Source organism: Brachycentrus maculatus, unplaced genomic scaffold, assembly GCF_059751285.1.
Source record: "Brachycentrus maculatus isolate JH-2025_06_01 unplaced genomic scaffold, ASM5975128v1 h1tg000028l, whole genome shotgun sequence".
NCBI lineage: Eukaryota > Metazoa > Arthropoda > Insecta > Trichoptera > Brachycentridae > Brachycentrus > Brachycentrus maculatus.
The window spans coordinates 99,551-118,644 of NW_028280782.1; the positions used below are offsets into that span (position 1 = coordinate 99,551).

The 19,094-nt window shown below is 30.7% G+C and overlaps 1 protein-coding gene across 1 annotated transcript; it reads left to right on the plus strand.

The window, feature by feature from the left end:
* Nucleotides 1-4,904: 4,904 nt before the first annotated feature.
* LOC148312937 (uncharacterized) lies at nt 4,905-18,966 on the plus strand. Its single transcript, XM_088271022.1, has 8 exons — nt 4,905-5,027; nt 5,750-5,947; nt 9,533-9,683; nt 11,016-11,159; nt 12,780-13,239; nt 14,150-14,409; nt 16,247-16,372; nt 18,129-18,966. The coding sequence occupies exons 1-8, from the start codon at nt 4,943-4,945 to the stop codon at nt 18,352-18,354; spliced, it is 1,650 nt and encodes a 549-aa protein (XP_088127148.1). The 5' UTR covers nt 4,905-4,942; the 3' UTR covers nt 18,355-18,966.
* Nucleotides 18,967-19,094: the final 128 nt, after the last annotated feature.

Here is a 19,094-nt window from a genome sequence, read left to right on the forward strand (position 1 = left end):
TCAGCAATGTCAATAAATAAGATATAAATTAATGAGGTATTTAACATATTATTTTATGACATCTCATCAAGGATGAAGAAGAATATGGTAGTCTGGGCATTTACGGGGCTGACGACGTCATAGGCTGGTTTAAGTGATCACTTTACACACGTGTAACTTTCACCAATTCTACCCATTATTGACAACCACACTACTCAAATTCTTGGAAGTTCTATATATATATGAACCAATTTAGAAACCTTGTTCTTGAAACACTAGAACTTCAGTAGAGACATCTATTGGCGAGATGTAAAGAAACTTTTTACCAAGCAAAAACTCTTATATTAGTATGAGGTCCGAATCCTGGATTATAATCACACACATGAGAAATTATAAGCTTAATAATAAAAATGAAAATGGTATTTTCTGGCGTTTCTCATGTGTGTGATTATAATCCAGGATTCGGACCTCACATACTAATATAAGAGTTTCTGCTTAGTAAAAAGCTTCTTTACATCTCACCAATAGATGTCTCTAGTGAAGTTCTAGTGATTCAAGAACAAGGTTTCTAAATTGGTTCATATATATGGAACTTCCAAGAATTTGAGTAGTGTGGTTGTCAATAATGGGTAGAATTGGTGAATGTTACACGTGTGTAAAGTGATCACTTAAACCAGCCTATGACGGTCGTCAGCCCCGTAAATGCCCAGACTACCATATTCTTCTTCATCTTTGAAGAGATGTCAAAAATAAAATAATATGAAAATAACTCCTGTAATTGGAGATAATCCAGATTTTGTGAACAAGTATTTGGACACACTCAAAATGAGGTATTTTACCATGAGACGACATAAACATGTTGTGTAAGTACCTACCATAATCTTCTTCTTTCTTCATCTTGTTGTAGGCCTTGTGGCCTGTATTTAGGAGGATCAGCCTCCTGCGATGTCGATTCCCAGAGTCACAACCCTCAGTAATGATGAATAAGGTTGAAAATAAGAAGAGTGGAATAGCTGTCCTTCATCTTGATATCAGTCAGCAATTGTCTCCCTCCTCTTGCTGTTTGGAGCACATCTGAGTTGCTGATCACATCGGCCCATGGGATGTGTAGCATTCTACGATGAACCACATTTGGAATACCTCTAGGACCTAAGGGTCACAACCCTCAGTAATAAGGAGTAAGACGTAGAAAAAGAAGAAAACGATTTCAGTGCACCATTCACCCTGTTCCCAGCAATTTATTCGTCAATATTTAAAAAAAACATACCTCACAGGTATTGAATGTTTCATAATTCTTTTTTTTGGAAGTTCATTCGCTTGTAATGAACTTGGGAGTATCTTCATCAATATTTCCATCTCTAGAAAACATGCCAAACAGATATTTAATATTTAATAAATCTTTTTATGGAAGTTTCCTTCGTAATGAGTCCTTGGGAGAATCTTGATATCTTCATCAATATTTCCATCCCTAGAAAAGCTTCCCACATATTTAATATTTAATAATTCTTTTTTATGGAAGATCATTCGTTTGTAATGAGGCCGCGGGAGTTTATTACAACGTCCCAGGTAGTAATGACGTCATAGTAGGCGTTTAACGGTCACGTGCATACATCCCCTATTATTGGCCGTAAGCTATCATCCCCTCTGACGTCATTAACGAGGGACGGAGGCAAACAAGTGACAGGCCTATGTCACGTGGATACAAATGAATTCTCCAACCATTTTTTTGCCATACAAATAAATGTATACAGTGTTTAAGAAGGTTTTTGTCGGATTCAAATTCGGTAAGGGTTGAATATTTTGTAACATTTTCAATGTTAGTTTTACTTGGTAAATACCACTATTTTTTTATCTGTTGTGATACGTAGGTATTTCCTTGCACAGTTTGCTAAATATACTGTCTTAGTCGTTCTATCGTCATCCATTTGCACCATATGTTGAAACCCCCTAAAATAACATTTTTAAATCTTTATCCCTAACTTAACCATAACTTTTTTTTTATAAAAAAAAATCCAATTTTTTGGTACTAAATTCATGTACCATTTTTTTTCTTTTTTTTTTATTGAAATTTTACTTCGTAAATACCACTTTTTCTTAAAAATCTGTTGTAAGACGCGTTTCGATACATTTCACATCATTTTCAAACACCGTATGTGAAACTAAGTCTAAATTTTAGATTTGTGTCCTTGGGAAGTTGAAGGATGCATGGGGGTAGGAGCTGTTTATTATTTTTACTTTTTAATTCATTATTTATATTTTTTCATGGAAACATAGACAACAGGGGGGGTTAATAAATAAACACCAATATAAAAGACACACCTTCATTTTCCAACAATTTTTAAAAAATGAATAGGGCTCTTCCCTGATCCTTGTTTTGAATTTTCTAATTGATTGATTTGAACAAGTAAGTAGTCTTACTTGTTCAAATTATAGTTATAGTTAATTAAATAGTTAATTATATATAATTATAGTTAATTAAAAATTGATATACATTACCCCAAAGCGACTGCCGAATCAATTAATGAAATTATATTATAATACCCTGAAATATATGAGTATTACTGGCTTATTTTATGGAAATGTACAAAAAAAAGTCTTTCTCGAAGAACAAGAGCTCAGTCTCTTCTTTTGGAGAGACTCAACGCAACTAAAATGTAGAAATGTATAGAAATTTTATTAAATTAAAAATATATATATACTTGTATAAATATTTATTTTAAATAAATAAACAGTAATAAAAAAGACGCACTTTAATTATAAAAAAAACTACATTCATACCAAAATGTTATTACTATAGAATTTTAATGTTGTTTTGAAATCCTTTTTGGAGGGGTGGAACGTTCGCCTCAGAAAACATCGTAGTAGCCACTCGATTCATTGGAAAAACATTTTACGAAAACAAGAATATTTCACAATAGTACTTATAATGTCGAAACACGTGTTGAGAGCCGAGCACATTTGTTGTCTGCAGTGATAGAATAACAGTGTCTCACTTATTTGTCATGTTTATGGCTTAAATTATTTGTAAAAAACCCTTTTTCTAACTTTCTTAGTTGTCATAATATTTGTGATAAAAATTCTCTGGCGTTATCAGTGCGATTTATCCGACGAAAGATCTATTTTTCGGTATTAGAGTACGGATTCACTGATGCGGATCTTCTAAATGAACGGATTTGATTCACCCACCCCTAATCCAAACAATATCTGAGATATCTCTACATGAGAGAGTACGGCTATTATCCTTGGCTCTACCCGACCGAGTTCATCCAGGGTGTGCTTGGCTACAATAGTTTAGAGACTGGAAGGTATGTGTATTTGATTACGCATTTTTATCAATTGTTGCGCGGTATGATCGATATTTCTGAAATTATCCGGAGCATTGGGTATGTTCCCGATAATTACCTAAGACAGCGTCGGCATTGATTGTTTCCCATTCCTATATACAGGACCAACCTGCCGATGGTTATGCCTGTAGGAATAGCTACAGCTGTGTTACACAATATCACAATGGATATTTATCTGTTCCATGTGTCTGAGAGAGTTTCCCACGGGGAATTTTGGGATTCTTCTACATCTTTAACGAGAGTCTTCTTGCTTTTTTTTATGCATTCGCCTTAAGTATGTTGTTTGTAATGCATATATTATTTTTTTAATAAACTGAATTTGAAATTGAATACTTTGTGATATCATACTCTAAAAAAAACATTTTCAAATGTAAAATATCAATTTTGATGTAAGTAGTGTCTAGTCGTGTCACGCTGCATCTATAAAATATTATGCTGTTTTATATGTATTTTTTTTAAGACGGGGGAGGCAGCTAAGACGATCCTGGAATACCTTGCAAGAAAATAGACTGGCCCGAATTTCTCTTCAAGAGAACCCAGTCGGAAGAAGACCACCTGGAAGACCTCCAAAGTGATGGCGTGACAGCTGCCAGTCCACGTCACAAGAGACGGATAACGAAACAGACAGATTCGAGGATCAATGAAAAGGAAGAAGAAGAAGAATTTTGTAAGTGAAACCTCACTGCCTACAATTTTAGTCTGATAAACATATCGTTGTCATACAGGAGAAAGTGACCAAGTGCATTTTTTACAAAAACGTGATCATTGACTATTTGATATCTTAGTAGCTTAATATTGCCCTGAAAAAATACAACTTGGAATTATGTATAATAAATTGACTCAACATTTTGAGTGTGTTCAAATACTTGTTCACAAAATCTGGATTATCTTCAATTACAGGAGTTATTTTTATATCATTTTTTGACATCTCATCAAAGATGAAGAAGAATATAGAAGTCTGGGCATTTAAGGGGCTGACGACCGTCATAGGCTGGTTTAAGTGATCACTTTATGCATGTGAAACATTCACCAATTCTACCCATTATTGATAACCACACTACTCAAATTCTTGGAAGTTCTATATATATGAACTAATTTTGAAACATTATTCTTGAATCACTAGAACTTCACTAGAGACATCTAATGGTGAGATGAAAATTACACGTGTGTAAAGTGATCACTTAAACCAGCCCATGACGGTCGTCAGCCCTGTAAATGCCCAGACTTCCAAATTCTTCTTCATCTTTGATGAGATGTCAAAATATATATTGACTCATTAAAATGACTAACTGCACTGATGTTTATTTTCTTGCCAAGCAAAAGTGACTTAAATGGCCCTCCTGAACATTTTACGTGTTGTTAGTTGGTCACTTTCTCCTGTACGACTACGATATATTAATTTGAGTGTTACATGTAACGAAATTTTAATATTTTAATTGAAATGGATTGAATAATTATTGTTGTACAGCACCAATTAATGTGACAATCCTGTACAGAGGATGCTGTAATTAAAGGATTCAACAAACCTCTCCAATGGACAATTGCTCCAGTTTTAGTTCAGACACATCCTTGTCCAGTCGACATTCCCTAAGGATATTTGTCAGTACAGGGGATTCAATATGAATAAACTTAAAATGTTGAATACTAGCTATACAGTAAATATCAATTATATATTATTTTTATTGATTACTTCGGCGCTAAAAGGTATGAATAAACTTTGTCATTTTTCTGTTAACTACTTATAATTTATTTTTTTTAATTCCTGTAATATATTATTTTATATATTATGACTGAATCATAATTGTAAAATAATAAAATGACACATTTTGTCATCTCAACAAACACGAAGGAAAATTTTAAAAAAGTCTGGGTATTTACTGGGCTTACGAGCCGTCATAGACTGGTTGAGTTATCACTTGACACACGTGTAACCCATACACACCTAAAACGTTTTGAGTAAAATTGTATTGTTTTTTTGTGTTTTGGGAACTTAACCTCACTTTAAAACAAATTTCTAAATTTTGACTTCATAATTATTTTTTTTTGGATATTGTATTTTTTAATTTAATTTACAAAAAACCTTTTATAAACAATCACGAGATGCTGACAAAATGGCAATTTTCAAAACGCTAAAACTGTATTTAAAATTTGAAATAACATGAAAATTATGTTTGTACACACTATTCTCTTTGTGTGTAGCATTCACGCGTGGCTCGTGTTTATACTCGCTCTGAGACAAATGAGTATAAACATGAGTCGTCGAGGGGACTATTTCTACGTCACTAAATTTTATTTATTTTTGTTATCTACTTTTTTTAAAGCGAATATACATTAGATAAAAATAAAACAAATAAGACTTCTTAACTTGTGTTTTCATTTAATAATTAAAAAAATATATGAAAATATGTAATAATAATACATTTCAGTGTTGACATCCGAAAATTATGACGGCGTCTGTGCCCTCTCCGCTTGTGAAGTGATGGAATTGCTGGATAAGAAACTAGCCCAAGGAGACCAACCCCCCGCGGACGACAGGATGCACCCTAACTCTGTTGACCAAATAGAAAATGGCGGCTTCCGGCTCCGGATGCTGGAGAGGAGACTGAGAGCGATGGAGCAACCAGGTGAGTTCTCACTGGCAAAATAATCCATGATAAAAGAAAACACTTGTTTTTTACCACTTGAGTTTTATTATAGACTACATGTTTCAGAAGTTAAACTTCCATCATTCAGGTCTGTAATAACTTATTGTCAGTTATTATACAGACCTGAATGATGGAAGTTTAACTTCTGAAACATGTAGTCTATAATAAAACTCAAGTGGTAAAACACAAGTGTTTTCTTTAATCATTGTAACATGTCTTACCACAAAGTTAATGCCGAAACAATAAATAAAATAATCCATTTTCACTTTTTTTTAATTAGATGCCTTGGAAAATTCTCTTTGCCTATATGTACAAGGACTCATAGTATATTTAGTTTATATGTCTTAAAAATGATAGTGGATGCGTATAGTTCATAAAAAATCATAAGGTTGATAAAAACAATACAATAGACACAATGGATTCAATATCTTATACCAATCAAGATTTGTCACATAGCTCATTAGTGTCGCCTACTATCAAAATCCGCCAGATCCATGTAAGTCGATTTTCCAAAAAATGACAAATTCTCCGGGTAACATTTATGTTTAAAAGATTTTTCTATCTTTAGATAAAATATTATGAAATAGAGAATTTTAAAATTTTTTAAGTTTTTTTTTATTAAGTTTAAAAAAACACGAGACACAAATCGATAATGATGTCATCTTAATTTTTGACCTATCCCCGCTCTCTGATTGGCCGATATGGGTCAGAAGGCAAGTTCCATAAATATAGCGGAATTCGAATAACAACGCTGTTTTTAAGTATTTTTTAGCAGGGTTTTCAAGTATATAAATATTTTAAACAATAAAACACACAATTAGCATTCCGATAGTATTTATTTTAAAATCTTATAAAATTAGATCTGGCGCATTTTGAAAGTAGGCCACACATTTAGTTTATGTGTCTTAAAAATGAAAGTGGATGTGTATAGTTAATAATAAACCCATAAGATTGATCCCTAAAAACAATACAATAGATACAATGGATTCAATATATTATACCAATCAAATTTTTATTTGTCACATAGCTCATTTATTCGTCTTATTCGTCTTGTCATATTTTCTAAAAAAGACACCACTATATCTGATAGATCTTTATGTTCTAATGCCTCATCAATTTATGTCAACTGCATACCTTCTTTTGCATTTTCTGTTTCCAATTTAAATCTATCTTCTTCAAAAATTGAACTAATACACTAAACGAGGGACATCTTGTGATGACATCTCATCACATTCACAAAATAAGTTCTGTATAATTTGACATCATTGCAAAATATCCTCTAGAACAGTGGTCGGCAAACTTATTAGCTAAAGAGACAAATAATATGAACAAAAAATGTTTTTTTTTTTTATGACAAATATTTATTTAAACTTCATGAACAGAAAATAAATAAGTACATTAGCGGGGTTATTGCTAAAAAGCAATTTTTTCCAACCAACCAAATATGAACAGAAATAGACTTTTTATATTTTATATGAAAAAAATGGGACAAATAGTAGTGCAAAAGGCTCATTTCTTTTTCTATGAAAAATATAAAGAGAAAAATACTGTTTTGAATATTGAAAGCATTAACTTTGGATCATATTGATATATTATTTTGAGAAATAAAATGATTTGGTTTTTGATCCACTCACATTTTTATTAACAACCAACTAGTTTCGGCAACAGGTTGTTGCCGAAACTAGTTGGTTGTTAATAAAAATATGAGTGGACCAAAAAACAAAATCTATTTATTTCTCATTATAATATAGAAAAAGACTCTTCACAGGAAAAATATTTGTATAGCTTTGTTTTCTCAGATGAATAATTGACAGAACAGTTAATTTATTTTCCAACATACACAAAAATGCCATTGACAATTACAATGTTCACATGCATATTTTTCCATATTTGAGATCTCAACAAAGATGGAGAAGAATATGGAAGTCTGAGTATTTATGGGGCTTATGACCTGTCATAGGCTGGTTAGTTAATCACTTTACACAGGTGTATCATTCACCATTCTACCCATGATCGAAACTTCTATGTATATATTGATCACTCTCATGACACAGTACATTTGAGTTCAAGACAGGCATTTATATTGCATTTAAAATAGCTTTTACATAGCACAGACGTTTTTATTTGCGTTTTGTGATGGGAAATCTAGATTTGTGAACAAGTGTTTGGACATACTCAAAATATTGTGTATATTATTTACATAGTTCAAAGTCTATGAAAATAATGTTTTATCGCACTTAGATGATAAAATGGGAAAAAATATACGCGTTATCATAGAAAATTCTAAAATTCATTAAAATTGAGAATATAAGATATGACTTATTATAAACACACATGAAAGTGATGAAAGAGTATGTTATCAATAGATAAGATACCAATTTAATATTTTGATAACGATGCTTCCATATTCCTAGGTAATTCCCATATACTTTTTATCTTTTTTTCATTGTTATAATTTTTTGCTGGAATTTATTCAAATCTTTATATTTTTCTCAATTTTTTGTCGATTTTGGTCCCGTTGTTAGTGTCCTAGACTCTGAGTCAACTAACAAAAATATTATGATTTTAGTTTTGTTCTAATAAATACATATTTTTTGGTACAAATCAAAAATGCAAATCTTATTTAATATAATGAAATAACAACTTGGTACAAATCAAAAATGCAAATCTTATTTAATATAATGAAATAACAACTACAATATATAGTTTTTTCTACTTTTATTTTATTCGACCGATGACCGGGTTAAAGCTGATTTAGTTTATATGCATATAAACTATATTAATATATATATATATATATATATATATATATATATATATATATATATATATATATATATATATATATATATATATATATATATATATATATATATATATATATATATATATATATATATATATATATATATATATATATATATATATATATATATATATATATATATATATATATATATATATATATATATATATATATATATATATATATATTATATATATATATATATATATATATATATATATATATATATATATATATATATATATATATATATATATATATATATATATATATATATATATATATATATATATATATATATATATATATATATATATATATATATATATATATATATATATATATATATATATATATATATATATATATATATATATATATATATATATATATATATATATATATATATATATATATATATATATATATATATATATATATATATATATATATATATTTAACCTTCTTCTTTATGTCCACCTCCGCACTATAGTGATTAGCACATTTGACCACTATACTGGGGGCACCGGGTTCAATTCCCATGGGGGTAAAAATAAATATATTTCATTCCACTATATTATTTATATAATTTTTCTCTGGACTGGAACCTGAAACGCAGGACAGATCATCTTGCCTTTATATAATAATCTTTCGAATATTCATTGCGTCATTGATGCAGTGCCCTATGCACCATAGGTTGCGAATAAGGGTCGATATAAGTGCATGTATTATTTGTATTTATCAGATTTCGCTTTCAGTGTGGAGTCTCACTCGCCAGAGGGAACGATGGAGAAAGTGCAAACTGGGATACTGTCGATGCGACCAGGAGACACTGGGGGTGTCCTGCTGGAGGTCCGATCTCACCTATCTTCCCACATCTCAACTCATCCCTTTTGACGTGGTGCAAATGTAAGCCAATTGATAATACCCTTAAAATTTCATACAATCTGCATGAAAGAACTGATGCCCAACAAACGACCGAATGCCAACATATTTCAAGACTTTGGTCCCGCTCATTCCGCTCCCTACAAATATCCAACTTATCCTAGCGAGCAGGAACCCAATTATTTACAACCATTTACTTACTTTTTTAAAAAATCACGTACCTAATCAATTTATAGTCAAATTATAAGCTTTACGTGATTTATAATTCAATAATTTTATTTATTTTATAAAATTAAACAACTTCGTTTTAACCACTTTTTATTTTATGTACACTTTAATCCACCGGTTTCGGAAGAGCCTTGTCATCATCAGGGTTCATTAAATTCTAAAACATTAAAAACATTAAAATACTCATAATTAATTACTTTCCCTTACCAAAAACTAAATCTTAAATGTTATTGTGTATTGCGTAGCAATAACTACTAATGGAATTACACAAAAAACAAAGAAAAAAGTACCAATAATGAAGTAAAAGTAATAATAAAAAGTACTCATAATATAGTTAAAGTGTACTAATAATAAAAAAGTGGTTAAAACAAAGTTGTTCAATTTTATAAGGTTCATAAAATGTGCCACAAAGTATCTGCGAAGAACATTTATGAAATCTTATTTAACTTGACTTTGGCTTAAATATTAAATTCTATAAGCAAGGCCATTTTATAAAAGAAAAATGAAAGGTTATTTATACTTAGATAATCGCACTATAACAATGAACGAAGAATGAAATGTTCAGAGTGGATTTATGTATGAAAACGTTTGTAAGGAGAATCAATCAACTGGCAGTACACAGCAGAGCCTGGTTCCATCCCTAAAGTATGGAAGTGAAGCATAGAGTTTTTAAAAGAAGGATGAAAGCAAACTGAAAGCTGGTGAAATACGATATCTCAAACGAAAGTACAGCAAAACGTTTTGTGACAGATGCTCGATTGGTGAATTAGGGAAAAAATGCAAGGCTGAGATAAGCATAGTTGATAAAATTCAAAAAGATGTGTTGAAACGGTTTGGGCATCTGAAACGAATGAGTTATTGGAATGTAGTTAGAAAAAGAAACGGAGAAAGACCTAAGAAAACGTATCATGATCATGTATTTCAAATACTTGAAAGTGGTCAGTTCAAGAGTCGGAATAATCAATTACTATGTATGAAGAGATGCATGAATATTGAAAAGGCAAAGATCGTTTGCAAAGACAGATGTGTTTATATTTATATGTGTATATTTAAAACTCTTCATATCTCATAACTTATTACTTATTAATATTAGTAGCAAAGTCATAAAACATGTTTTTTCTCTACTAGAGACCTCGGTGTCAACCGGTTGACGACATTACATAAAGACTCCCTCAGGGGTCTAACGAACTTGGTGGATTTGGACCTATTCGACAACAATGTGGACTATTTGCCGCAGGCTGTCTTCGACAGCTTGAGGAATTTGAAGAACTTGTATGTACACATCGCTGACTCCTTTCAACAACGTCATATATCAAAAAACTTGATTTTTCAGGGGATCGTTTTTAAAGTTTCAAAATATAATCATATGTATTTAAAAAAATATCAAGCCACTTTTTGAACTTTTTACTATGCAACAGATCTTTTTATGTAAAACCTGAAGGTTTTTTCCCTATTTGAAAAATATTTAGTACATTTAAAAAAATAATTAAACGATACCTTTTCTTCAAAATGCAAAAACAACCCTTTCTGCCCTGTTGCGGGTAAATATTAAGTTAAAAATATGCTGCTTTCGCTGGGATATAATTCATTTTCTGGGCATTCCGAAAACATGCACATCTAATATATGACGTTGTTGAAAGGAGTGAGCGACATATTACATATGCACCTATTTTTAACTAGAGTGTGATGCTTCGCATAACGTATTTTATTCGTTCCAGGAGCAAGTTCGTTATGTGAAACGCATTTTCATTCATATGTCATCAATACATGCTAAAAAAATCTTCTTATCATAAAATATAGTTCAGTTACAAGAAATCCCCTTTCTGCGTTTTTGGAAGCTATAAAGTGTTTTCTTTTTTAAAGAGAAACCTTTATGTGTCTATTATTTATACAAATATTTCAATTTCATACTATTCCTGTGAGCCAAAGTGGCTGATTATTAGAAATTGGTATCAAATTATGGTAAAGTGGGTTCTAACCCAGAAACTCTGACTTAAAGAGTCCGCGAAACTAATCACGGGACCACAAACCGATACACCGTTGATGTATGTACTTCATTCTATATACTTGGTAAATTCTGGATTATTTTTATTAATATTTTTTTATAAACATCTTAAACATATCGCTCACTCCTTTCAAGAACGTCATAAATCAAAAATCGTCAATTTTGAGTTGTGCATGTTTTCGTAATGCCCAGAAAGTGTACCATATCCCAGCAAAAGAGGCATATTTTTAACTTAATATTTCCCCGCTACAGGGCAAAAAGTGTTATTTTTGCATTTTGAAGAAAAGGTAATGTTTAATTATTTTTTTTAAATATACTTAATAATTTTCAAATGGAGAAAAAATATTCAGGTTTTACCTTAAAAGATCTGTTGCACAGTAAAAAGTTAAATAAGTGGCTTGAGATTTATTTTTAATACATTGTATTTTATGTTTGAACTTTAAAAACGTTCTCCTGAAAAATCAAGTTTTTTTTATTTATGACGTTCTTGAAAGGAGTGAGCGATATATGAAGAAAAATAGGGAAATATAAGCATTTACAGCCTATACATTGTGTAACATTCATCATTTTAAAAGGCTGCACAAAAATAAGTTTGTGAAAATTGAATATGTGTATTCAGGCGTGTTATAATATGTTAAATAATTACAAACATTGCATAAAGGTCTCTGCTAAAAAAAAAAACAAAATTTAACAATAGATTTTACTGAAGAACTCGTAAGATGTTTCCAATTTAAGCATAAATATATTATCTGAAGTTTGAGTAGTGTGGTTGTCAATCATGGGTCAAACGGTGAATGTTATACATGGATAAAATGATGAAAATAAAAAATTCCATATTTTTCATGTATCTTTGAGATATCAATTTATTTATAACCATTAATTTATAGGAGGCTTCAACAAAATTATTTAGAGGAGGTTTCCGATCATCTCCTGCGTGGATTGACCAGTTTGAGGATACTGGATATGTCCCGGAACAAGTTGTTACAGCTTCCTTCACTGTTCTTCCTAAACAATCCATTCCTAGAGAGCATCGATGTATCGGATAACAACATATCCTTCCTTCCTCCTGATCTGCTGGTCGGCGCAGAGAGACTTTCTCAACTGGACATATCGAAAAACGCCATTTCCACCATCGAAATAAGGACATTCGCAAATTTAAAATACCTGAAGGTCCTGAAGCTCGCTGAAAACAATATATCGATCTTTTCAGAGGGTATTTTTCATGATTTAGAAAATTTGGAGGTTCTGATACTGCGGAAAAATAAATTGCGTTATCTGACCAACGGCTTGTTCAAGAGATTGAAATATCTTCTGTTCTTGGATATATCATCAAATCGTCTGAAAGAAGTATGTATAATACCATCATTTTTATATTATTTATTGATTCGGCATTAACTTCGTGGAATGACATGATTATTTTAATTAAATTAAACACTTGAATAATCCACTGAATTGAGTTTTATTTTTATTTACGGCTAGTTTCGAAAACGACGATTGTTTTCATCTTCTGGTACAAATTAAAACAATTAAACAGTTTTAATTTGTACCAGAAGATGAAAACAATTGTCGTTTTCAAAACTAGTCGTAAATAAAAATGAAACTCAATTCAGTGGATTATTCAAGTGTTTAATTTAATTTAAAAAAAAACATAATTTTTATGTTTTGTATATCAAAAGCATTGTTAACCTTATCATTCATCGTTCACTTTGTGTAAAAATGGTATAACACAAAGTGAACGATGAATGATAAGGAAAGTGTAACCACCATTTTTAATTATTTATTTAATACATAATTACAAAGTTACAAAAAAAATATTATAATTTAATTCATTTGCTAGACATTTCTTCTTTTAACATATTTTTATACTAGTTACGCTGTTCCTCTCCAAAAAAGAGATTATGCTGTTAATTATTTTCAAATGTCAAATCGTAATAATTTTACTTTAATGACACTATGATGGAATGATTTTTCAAAACCGGTAGTCAAGAATAAGTTAGAATAAAATATTTAAATTGATTTTAAATTAAGTAATAATAAAATATTTATAGTGATTTTAAAACAAAGTTACATTTTAATTATAAAATGGAAAATCACTAAGTTAGTACTTCAAATATAAATTGTATTCAAGAATAATTGTTTTTAAAAGTGGTATTACTCAAAGCGAAAAATGGATTATAAGGAGAGTGTTTTATTACCATACCACAAACTTATAAATGCTTTAAATATTTAAAAAAACATATATTTTTTATTGTTTTAGCTTAAGGGAAACGAATTTGAGCACCAGAAAAGCTTGCGACAGTTGAATTTAGACAAGAATCTCATATCGTTCATTCCCGATAACTTGTTTTGGAACTGTTCAAACCTGGAGACACTCTTCCTTGCGTCAAACAGGATCGAATATCTAAACATAACAGCTTTTCAAGGAAACGAAAAACTCAAAGTGCTGATTCTGACTAATAATATGATCAAAGAAATTCATCACAAAGTATTCGCTTTTCTACCAAACCTAACAACCTTGTAAGAGAATTTGTTTTTCATCTAATTATTATTTTGATACATGTTCGAATGATTATATAAGGGAAGAATGCAAGGCTAAGATGAGTATTATCGATGTGTATTTGCAACATTTTAGGTGTATCCAAATACTTGTTCACAAATCTGAATTATCTTCAATTAGGAGTTATTTTTATTATTTTTAATGAATGTTTTACTTAGTAAATACCACAATTTCTTAAATCTACTGTGACACGTGTTTCGATGCATTCCGCATCATTTTCAAACACCGTATGCGGATGCGTAAGTAAAACATTAATAAAAAATTAAAAGATTTTTCCACAAAGTGACTGCCGAATCCATAAATGAAAGGGTTTTTTATCATCATTTGAATTCGCAACATAGATAAAGAAAAATATGGAAGTCTGACAATGGTACGAATCATATATGTATATGATTAGGACCTCACATACTATCTTTCAAAAGTGTTTCTTCTCAATTAAAAGCTTCTTTCATCTCACCAATAGATGTATCTAGTGAAATTCTAGTGATGCAAGCACTGTGGTTGTCTCAGGAATCGGACCTCACTTAAAATATAAGAGTTTTTGCTAAATAAAAAAGCTTTTTCATCTTACCAATAGATGTTTCAAGTGAAAATTCTAGTGATTTATGTAAAATGCTTTGAAATTTGATCATAAGTACATTTAGAAGTTCCAAGAATTTAAGTAGTGTGGTTGTCAATCATGGGTGGAATTGGTCAATGGTACACGTGTGTAAAGTGATCGATTAATTGATTGAGATGTCAAAAAAATAATGTGTGCATCATGTTATGAAATCCGAGAGAAATTGCCTAAATCAATATAAGGTATATCGAACTGACGCAAGTCGCAAGAAAAGAAATATTTTCATTTTATTAAGCGAATTGATATTATTTCATTACGCCAACCTGCACCCTATTCGAAGTCTTCAGATAAACGTCCAAAACATCTCTGTTCAAAAGAAACCGCAAATGTTCGTCAAACAAACCACCCCTTATAGATACCCACCCTATACTGATATTACTTCCTGTTTTCCATTTTATATCTGCATGTTTCAGACACATCTGTATTTTATTAGTAAAAAAATATTATAATTTAATTCATAAGCTAGACATTTCTACTTTTAACATATCTTAACACGAGTTACGCTGTTCCTCTCCAAAAAATAAGACACTGTGCTCTTGTACTTGGAGAGGGACTTACAATCATTGATAATTATTTTTACCTATGAATGAAATAATATTTTTTCCTTTGTATTTTGTGTTGTTTTCTATTGATAGGTCGCTCACTCCTTTCAACAACAACACACATCAAAAATCGTTAATTTCCAGTCTTGCATGTTTTCGGAATGCCCAGAAAATGTACTATATTCCAGCGAAAGCGGCATATTTTTAACTCAATATTTACCCGCTACAGGGCAGAAAGTGTTGTTTTTGCATTTTGAAGAAATGGTATTGTTTAATTATTTTTTTAAACATACTAAATATTATTCAAATGGAGAAAAAACATTTAGGTTTTATCTAAAAAGATCTGTTGTATGGTAAAAAGTTCAATTGATATTAATTTTTAATACATTTCATTATATTTTTAGACATTAAAAACGATCTCCGGAAATTTTTTTTTTTTTTAAATATGGTATAACGTTGTTGAAAGGAGTGAGCGATATGTCAAATGGAAATACGATCCAATCGTCCTATTAATAAATAACGATTATCCTTCAAAACGCGAGGACTTTGCGAAGATAAATTACTGAAGAAATTATACCTAAGACAGAGATTAGAATATTTGTTAACTTTTGTTTTAAATTCGTGCAAATATTTCAGACACCTGGATAGAAACAGGATGCCCTCAATACCTTCCCGCGCCTTGGATTATTTACCAAGTCTGAGTTTTATCAAATTAGCCGGAAATCCTTGGAATTGCGACTGTCATTCTCTTTATATATCAGCGTAAGTTTTATATATAAGCATATATATTTTTACTTCTTAAAAATTTATGATTGTCATTTTCAAAAGTCTCTTAAAATCCATAAATATATGATTCTCGTTTCAAATCAGCGTTTCATATTTTTTTTCAAATTCACTTAAATATGTATATAATTTAAAAAATTTAATGAATTCACAACATATTGTGTATTTATTATTTTAAAATAATTTGAATTGCCTTTTTAATTTCTAATATATTTCACACATGCAACAGAGGACTAAAATTAGATTACTTAGAAATATTAGAAATTAAAAAGAAACTTACTGAAAATAGTTTACAAGTAGTTAATATACAAATAAACCACTTTTCCAAAAGTATATTATTAAATATGTTTCCAATCACTCAAAATCCCTGATCCCTTTTGACTGTGACTGCCAATCAATACAAAATAAATAAAGCCAATTGAAATCTACCCAAGCTCCTTTGCCTAACCGTCAAAATATTTTGAACATTGTGAAGTAGATAGTGTTTTAGTATTAAACAGTCTCGATAATGAAGCGGTTAGCTTCGAAACCGGTAGACATTATAATTAAGGTATTATAAAATATTAATAATGATTTTAAAACATGGTTATATTTAAATTATAAAATGGAAAATCACAAAGTTAGTGCTTCAAATGTGAATTATTATTTATTATCTCCTTACATATTAGAACAAATAAATATCTGGATCTGATACTACATGACACGAACAACACAAACCATTTATTTTTTTGTATTCAAGAACCAATTTGCCGTTAGTAATATGTGTAGGAAGAACAATTGATCGTCGAATAGCCTGTCATGATAAAGGAATCTATTTCATACGGTTATTTCTAAATTTAGACAATTATTCGCTTAAAATGTATTTTCTGGTTATTTTTGTCTACGAATATTACAAAAACTTACAACATTTTAAGTGTGTCCAAATACTTGTTCACAAAATCTGGATTATCTCCAATTACAGGAATTATTTTCATATTATTTTTTGACAGCTCATCAAAGATGAAGAAGAATATGGAAGTCTGGGCGTTTACGGGGATGACGACCGTCATAGTCTGGTTTAAGTGATCGCTTTACACACGTGTAACATTCACCAATTCTACCCATTATTGACAACTACACTACTCAACAACAGTAACATGTAAAAAACAAAACCTTAAAAGAATATACATTAAACAAGCCAATTAAAGTTAACCACAGAAACATAAAGATTATTACAAAATATTTAGTGTAGAGATGTGCTCGTCTCTTCGTCAGGACAATCACTACAACAGTATGCAAACAATACCATCCGTCGCCGCCATAGCACTATTCACTTCATCATATTATATTAATTAATATTCTATAATTGACGTCCCAATTTTTTGTACTTACGATTAAACATACGTTACGTATATGAAACTGAATAATTAATGGTAAATATAATTATTTTGAAAATCCCCTAACAATGCGAAATAATTGTTACAGAGTGTATAAGTATAAATATAGAGTCCTACAAAATAAAAACACAGTTAATAATAATAAAAAATATCTATATTGCGATATTTTTTTTATTATTATTGACTTGACTTGGATTTTCAAAATAAAATTATTTTGAAAATCCCCAAACAATGCAAAATAGTTGTAACAGAGTGTACAAGTATGAATATATAGAGTCCTACAAAATAAACGCCAAGTCAATAAAAATTAAAAAATATCTATATTGAGGATACCAAAAAAAAGTGGAAAATTTTTTCAGTTGGCTCAGGCTGAACGAGGCGAAGGTCTGGGACTTCGCGCCCCAGTGCGTGGCGCCCTGGAGCGTGGAGGGCCGCGCCCTGAGCGCTCTGCGCTTTCCGGACCTGTGCACGGGCCAGTGGGCCAGCATGGTCAACCTGTCTCCACGACTGCCCATCCAGCAACTGCTGGCCCTCAACATCACAGTAAACCGGAAGCCGCAGCAGAGATCCGAGGACAGCTACTAATGAGGAAGAGAAAACTGAAAATCTTTTTTTTTATAAGCAGAGGCCTTTAAAAAATGCATTCTTCCCAAATCATTTGAAACTAGGAAAAATTCAACTTCTTTTTGTTTATATTTTGTAACAGCATTGTTAACATTTTGGTATGGTAATATGGTATAACACTCTCTTTATCATTCATCGTACACTTTATGTAATACCAATTTTAAAGTGTATTACACAAAGTTAACGATAAATGTTAAGGAGGGTCTTGTTAAACATGTAATATGTTTATTTTTACTATACTAGATAAAAATTAAATGATTATTTCAATAATACCACTTAAACAAACACTAATTTGTGACCGCCGGTTTCGGAATCATCATTCCATCATCAGGTCATTAAAATGAAATTATTACGGTTTTATAATTTCATTTCAATGAACTGATGATAATTTCATTTTAATGGCCTGATGACGGAATGATTATTCCGAAACCTGCAGTCACGAATGAGTGTTTTTAAGTGGTATTCATTCGAACCCTTATCCGCACCCCAGTGGTGCATAGGGCACTGCATCATATAAACGCAGTGTTATCTTGATCGTTAACACACGAAGAAAAAGTGATCAGCCCTCCGCTTCAGGTACCAGTCCAGGGTAATATTGAATAAATATTAGAGTGAAAATCTCACTTATATTTATAAGACCCCCCTCTGGGAATCGAATCCGGACCTCCAGAACGGTAGCCGAGCGCGCTGACCATTACTGT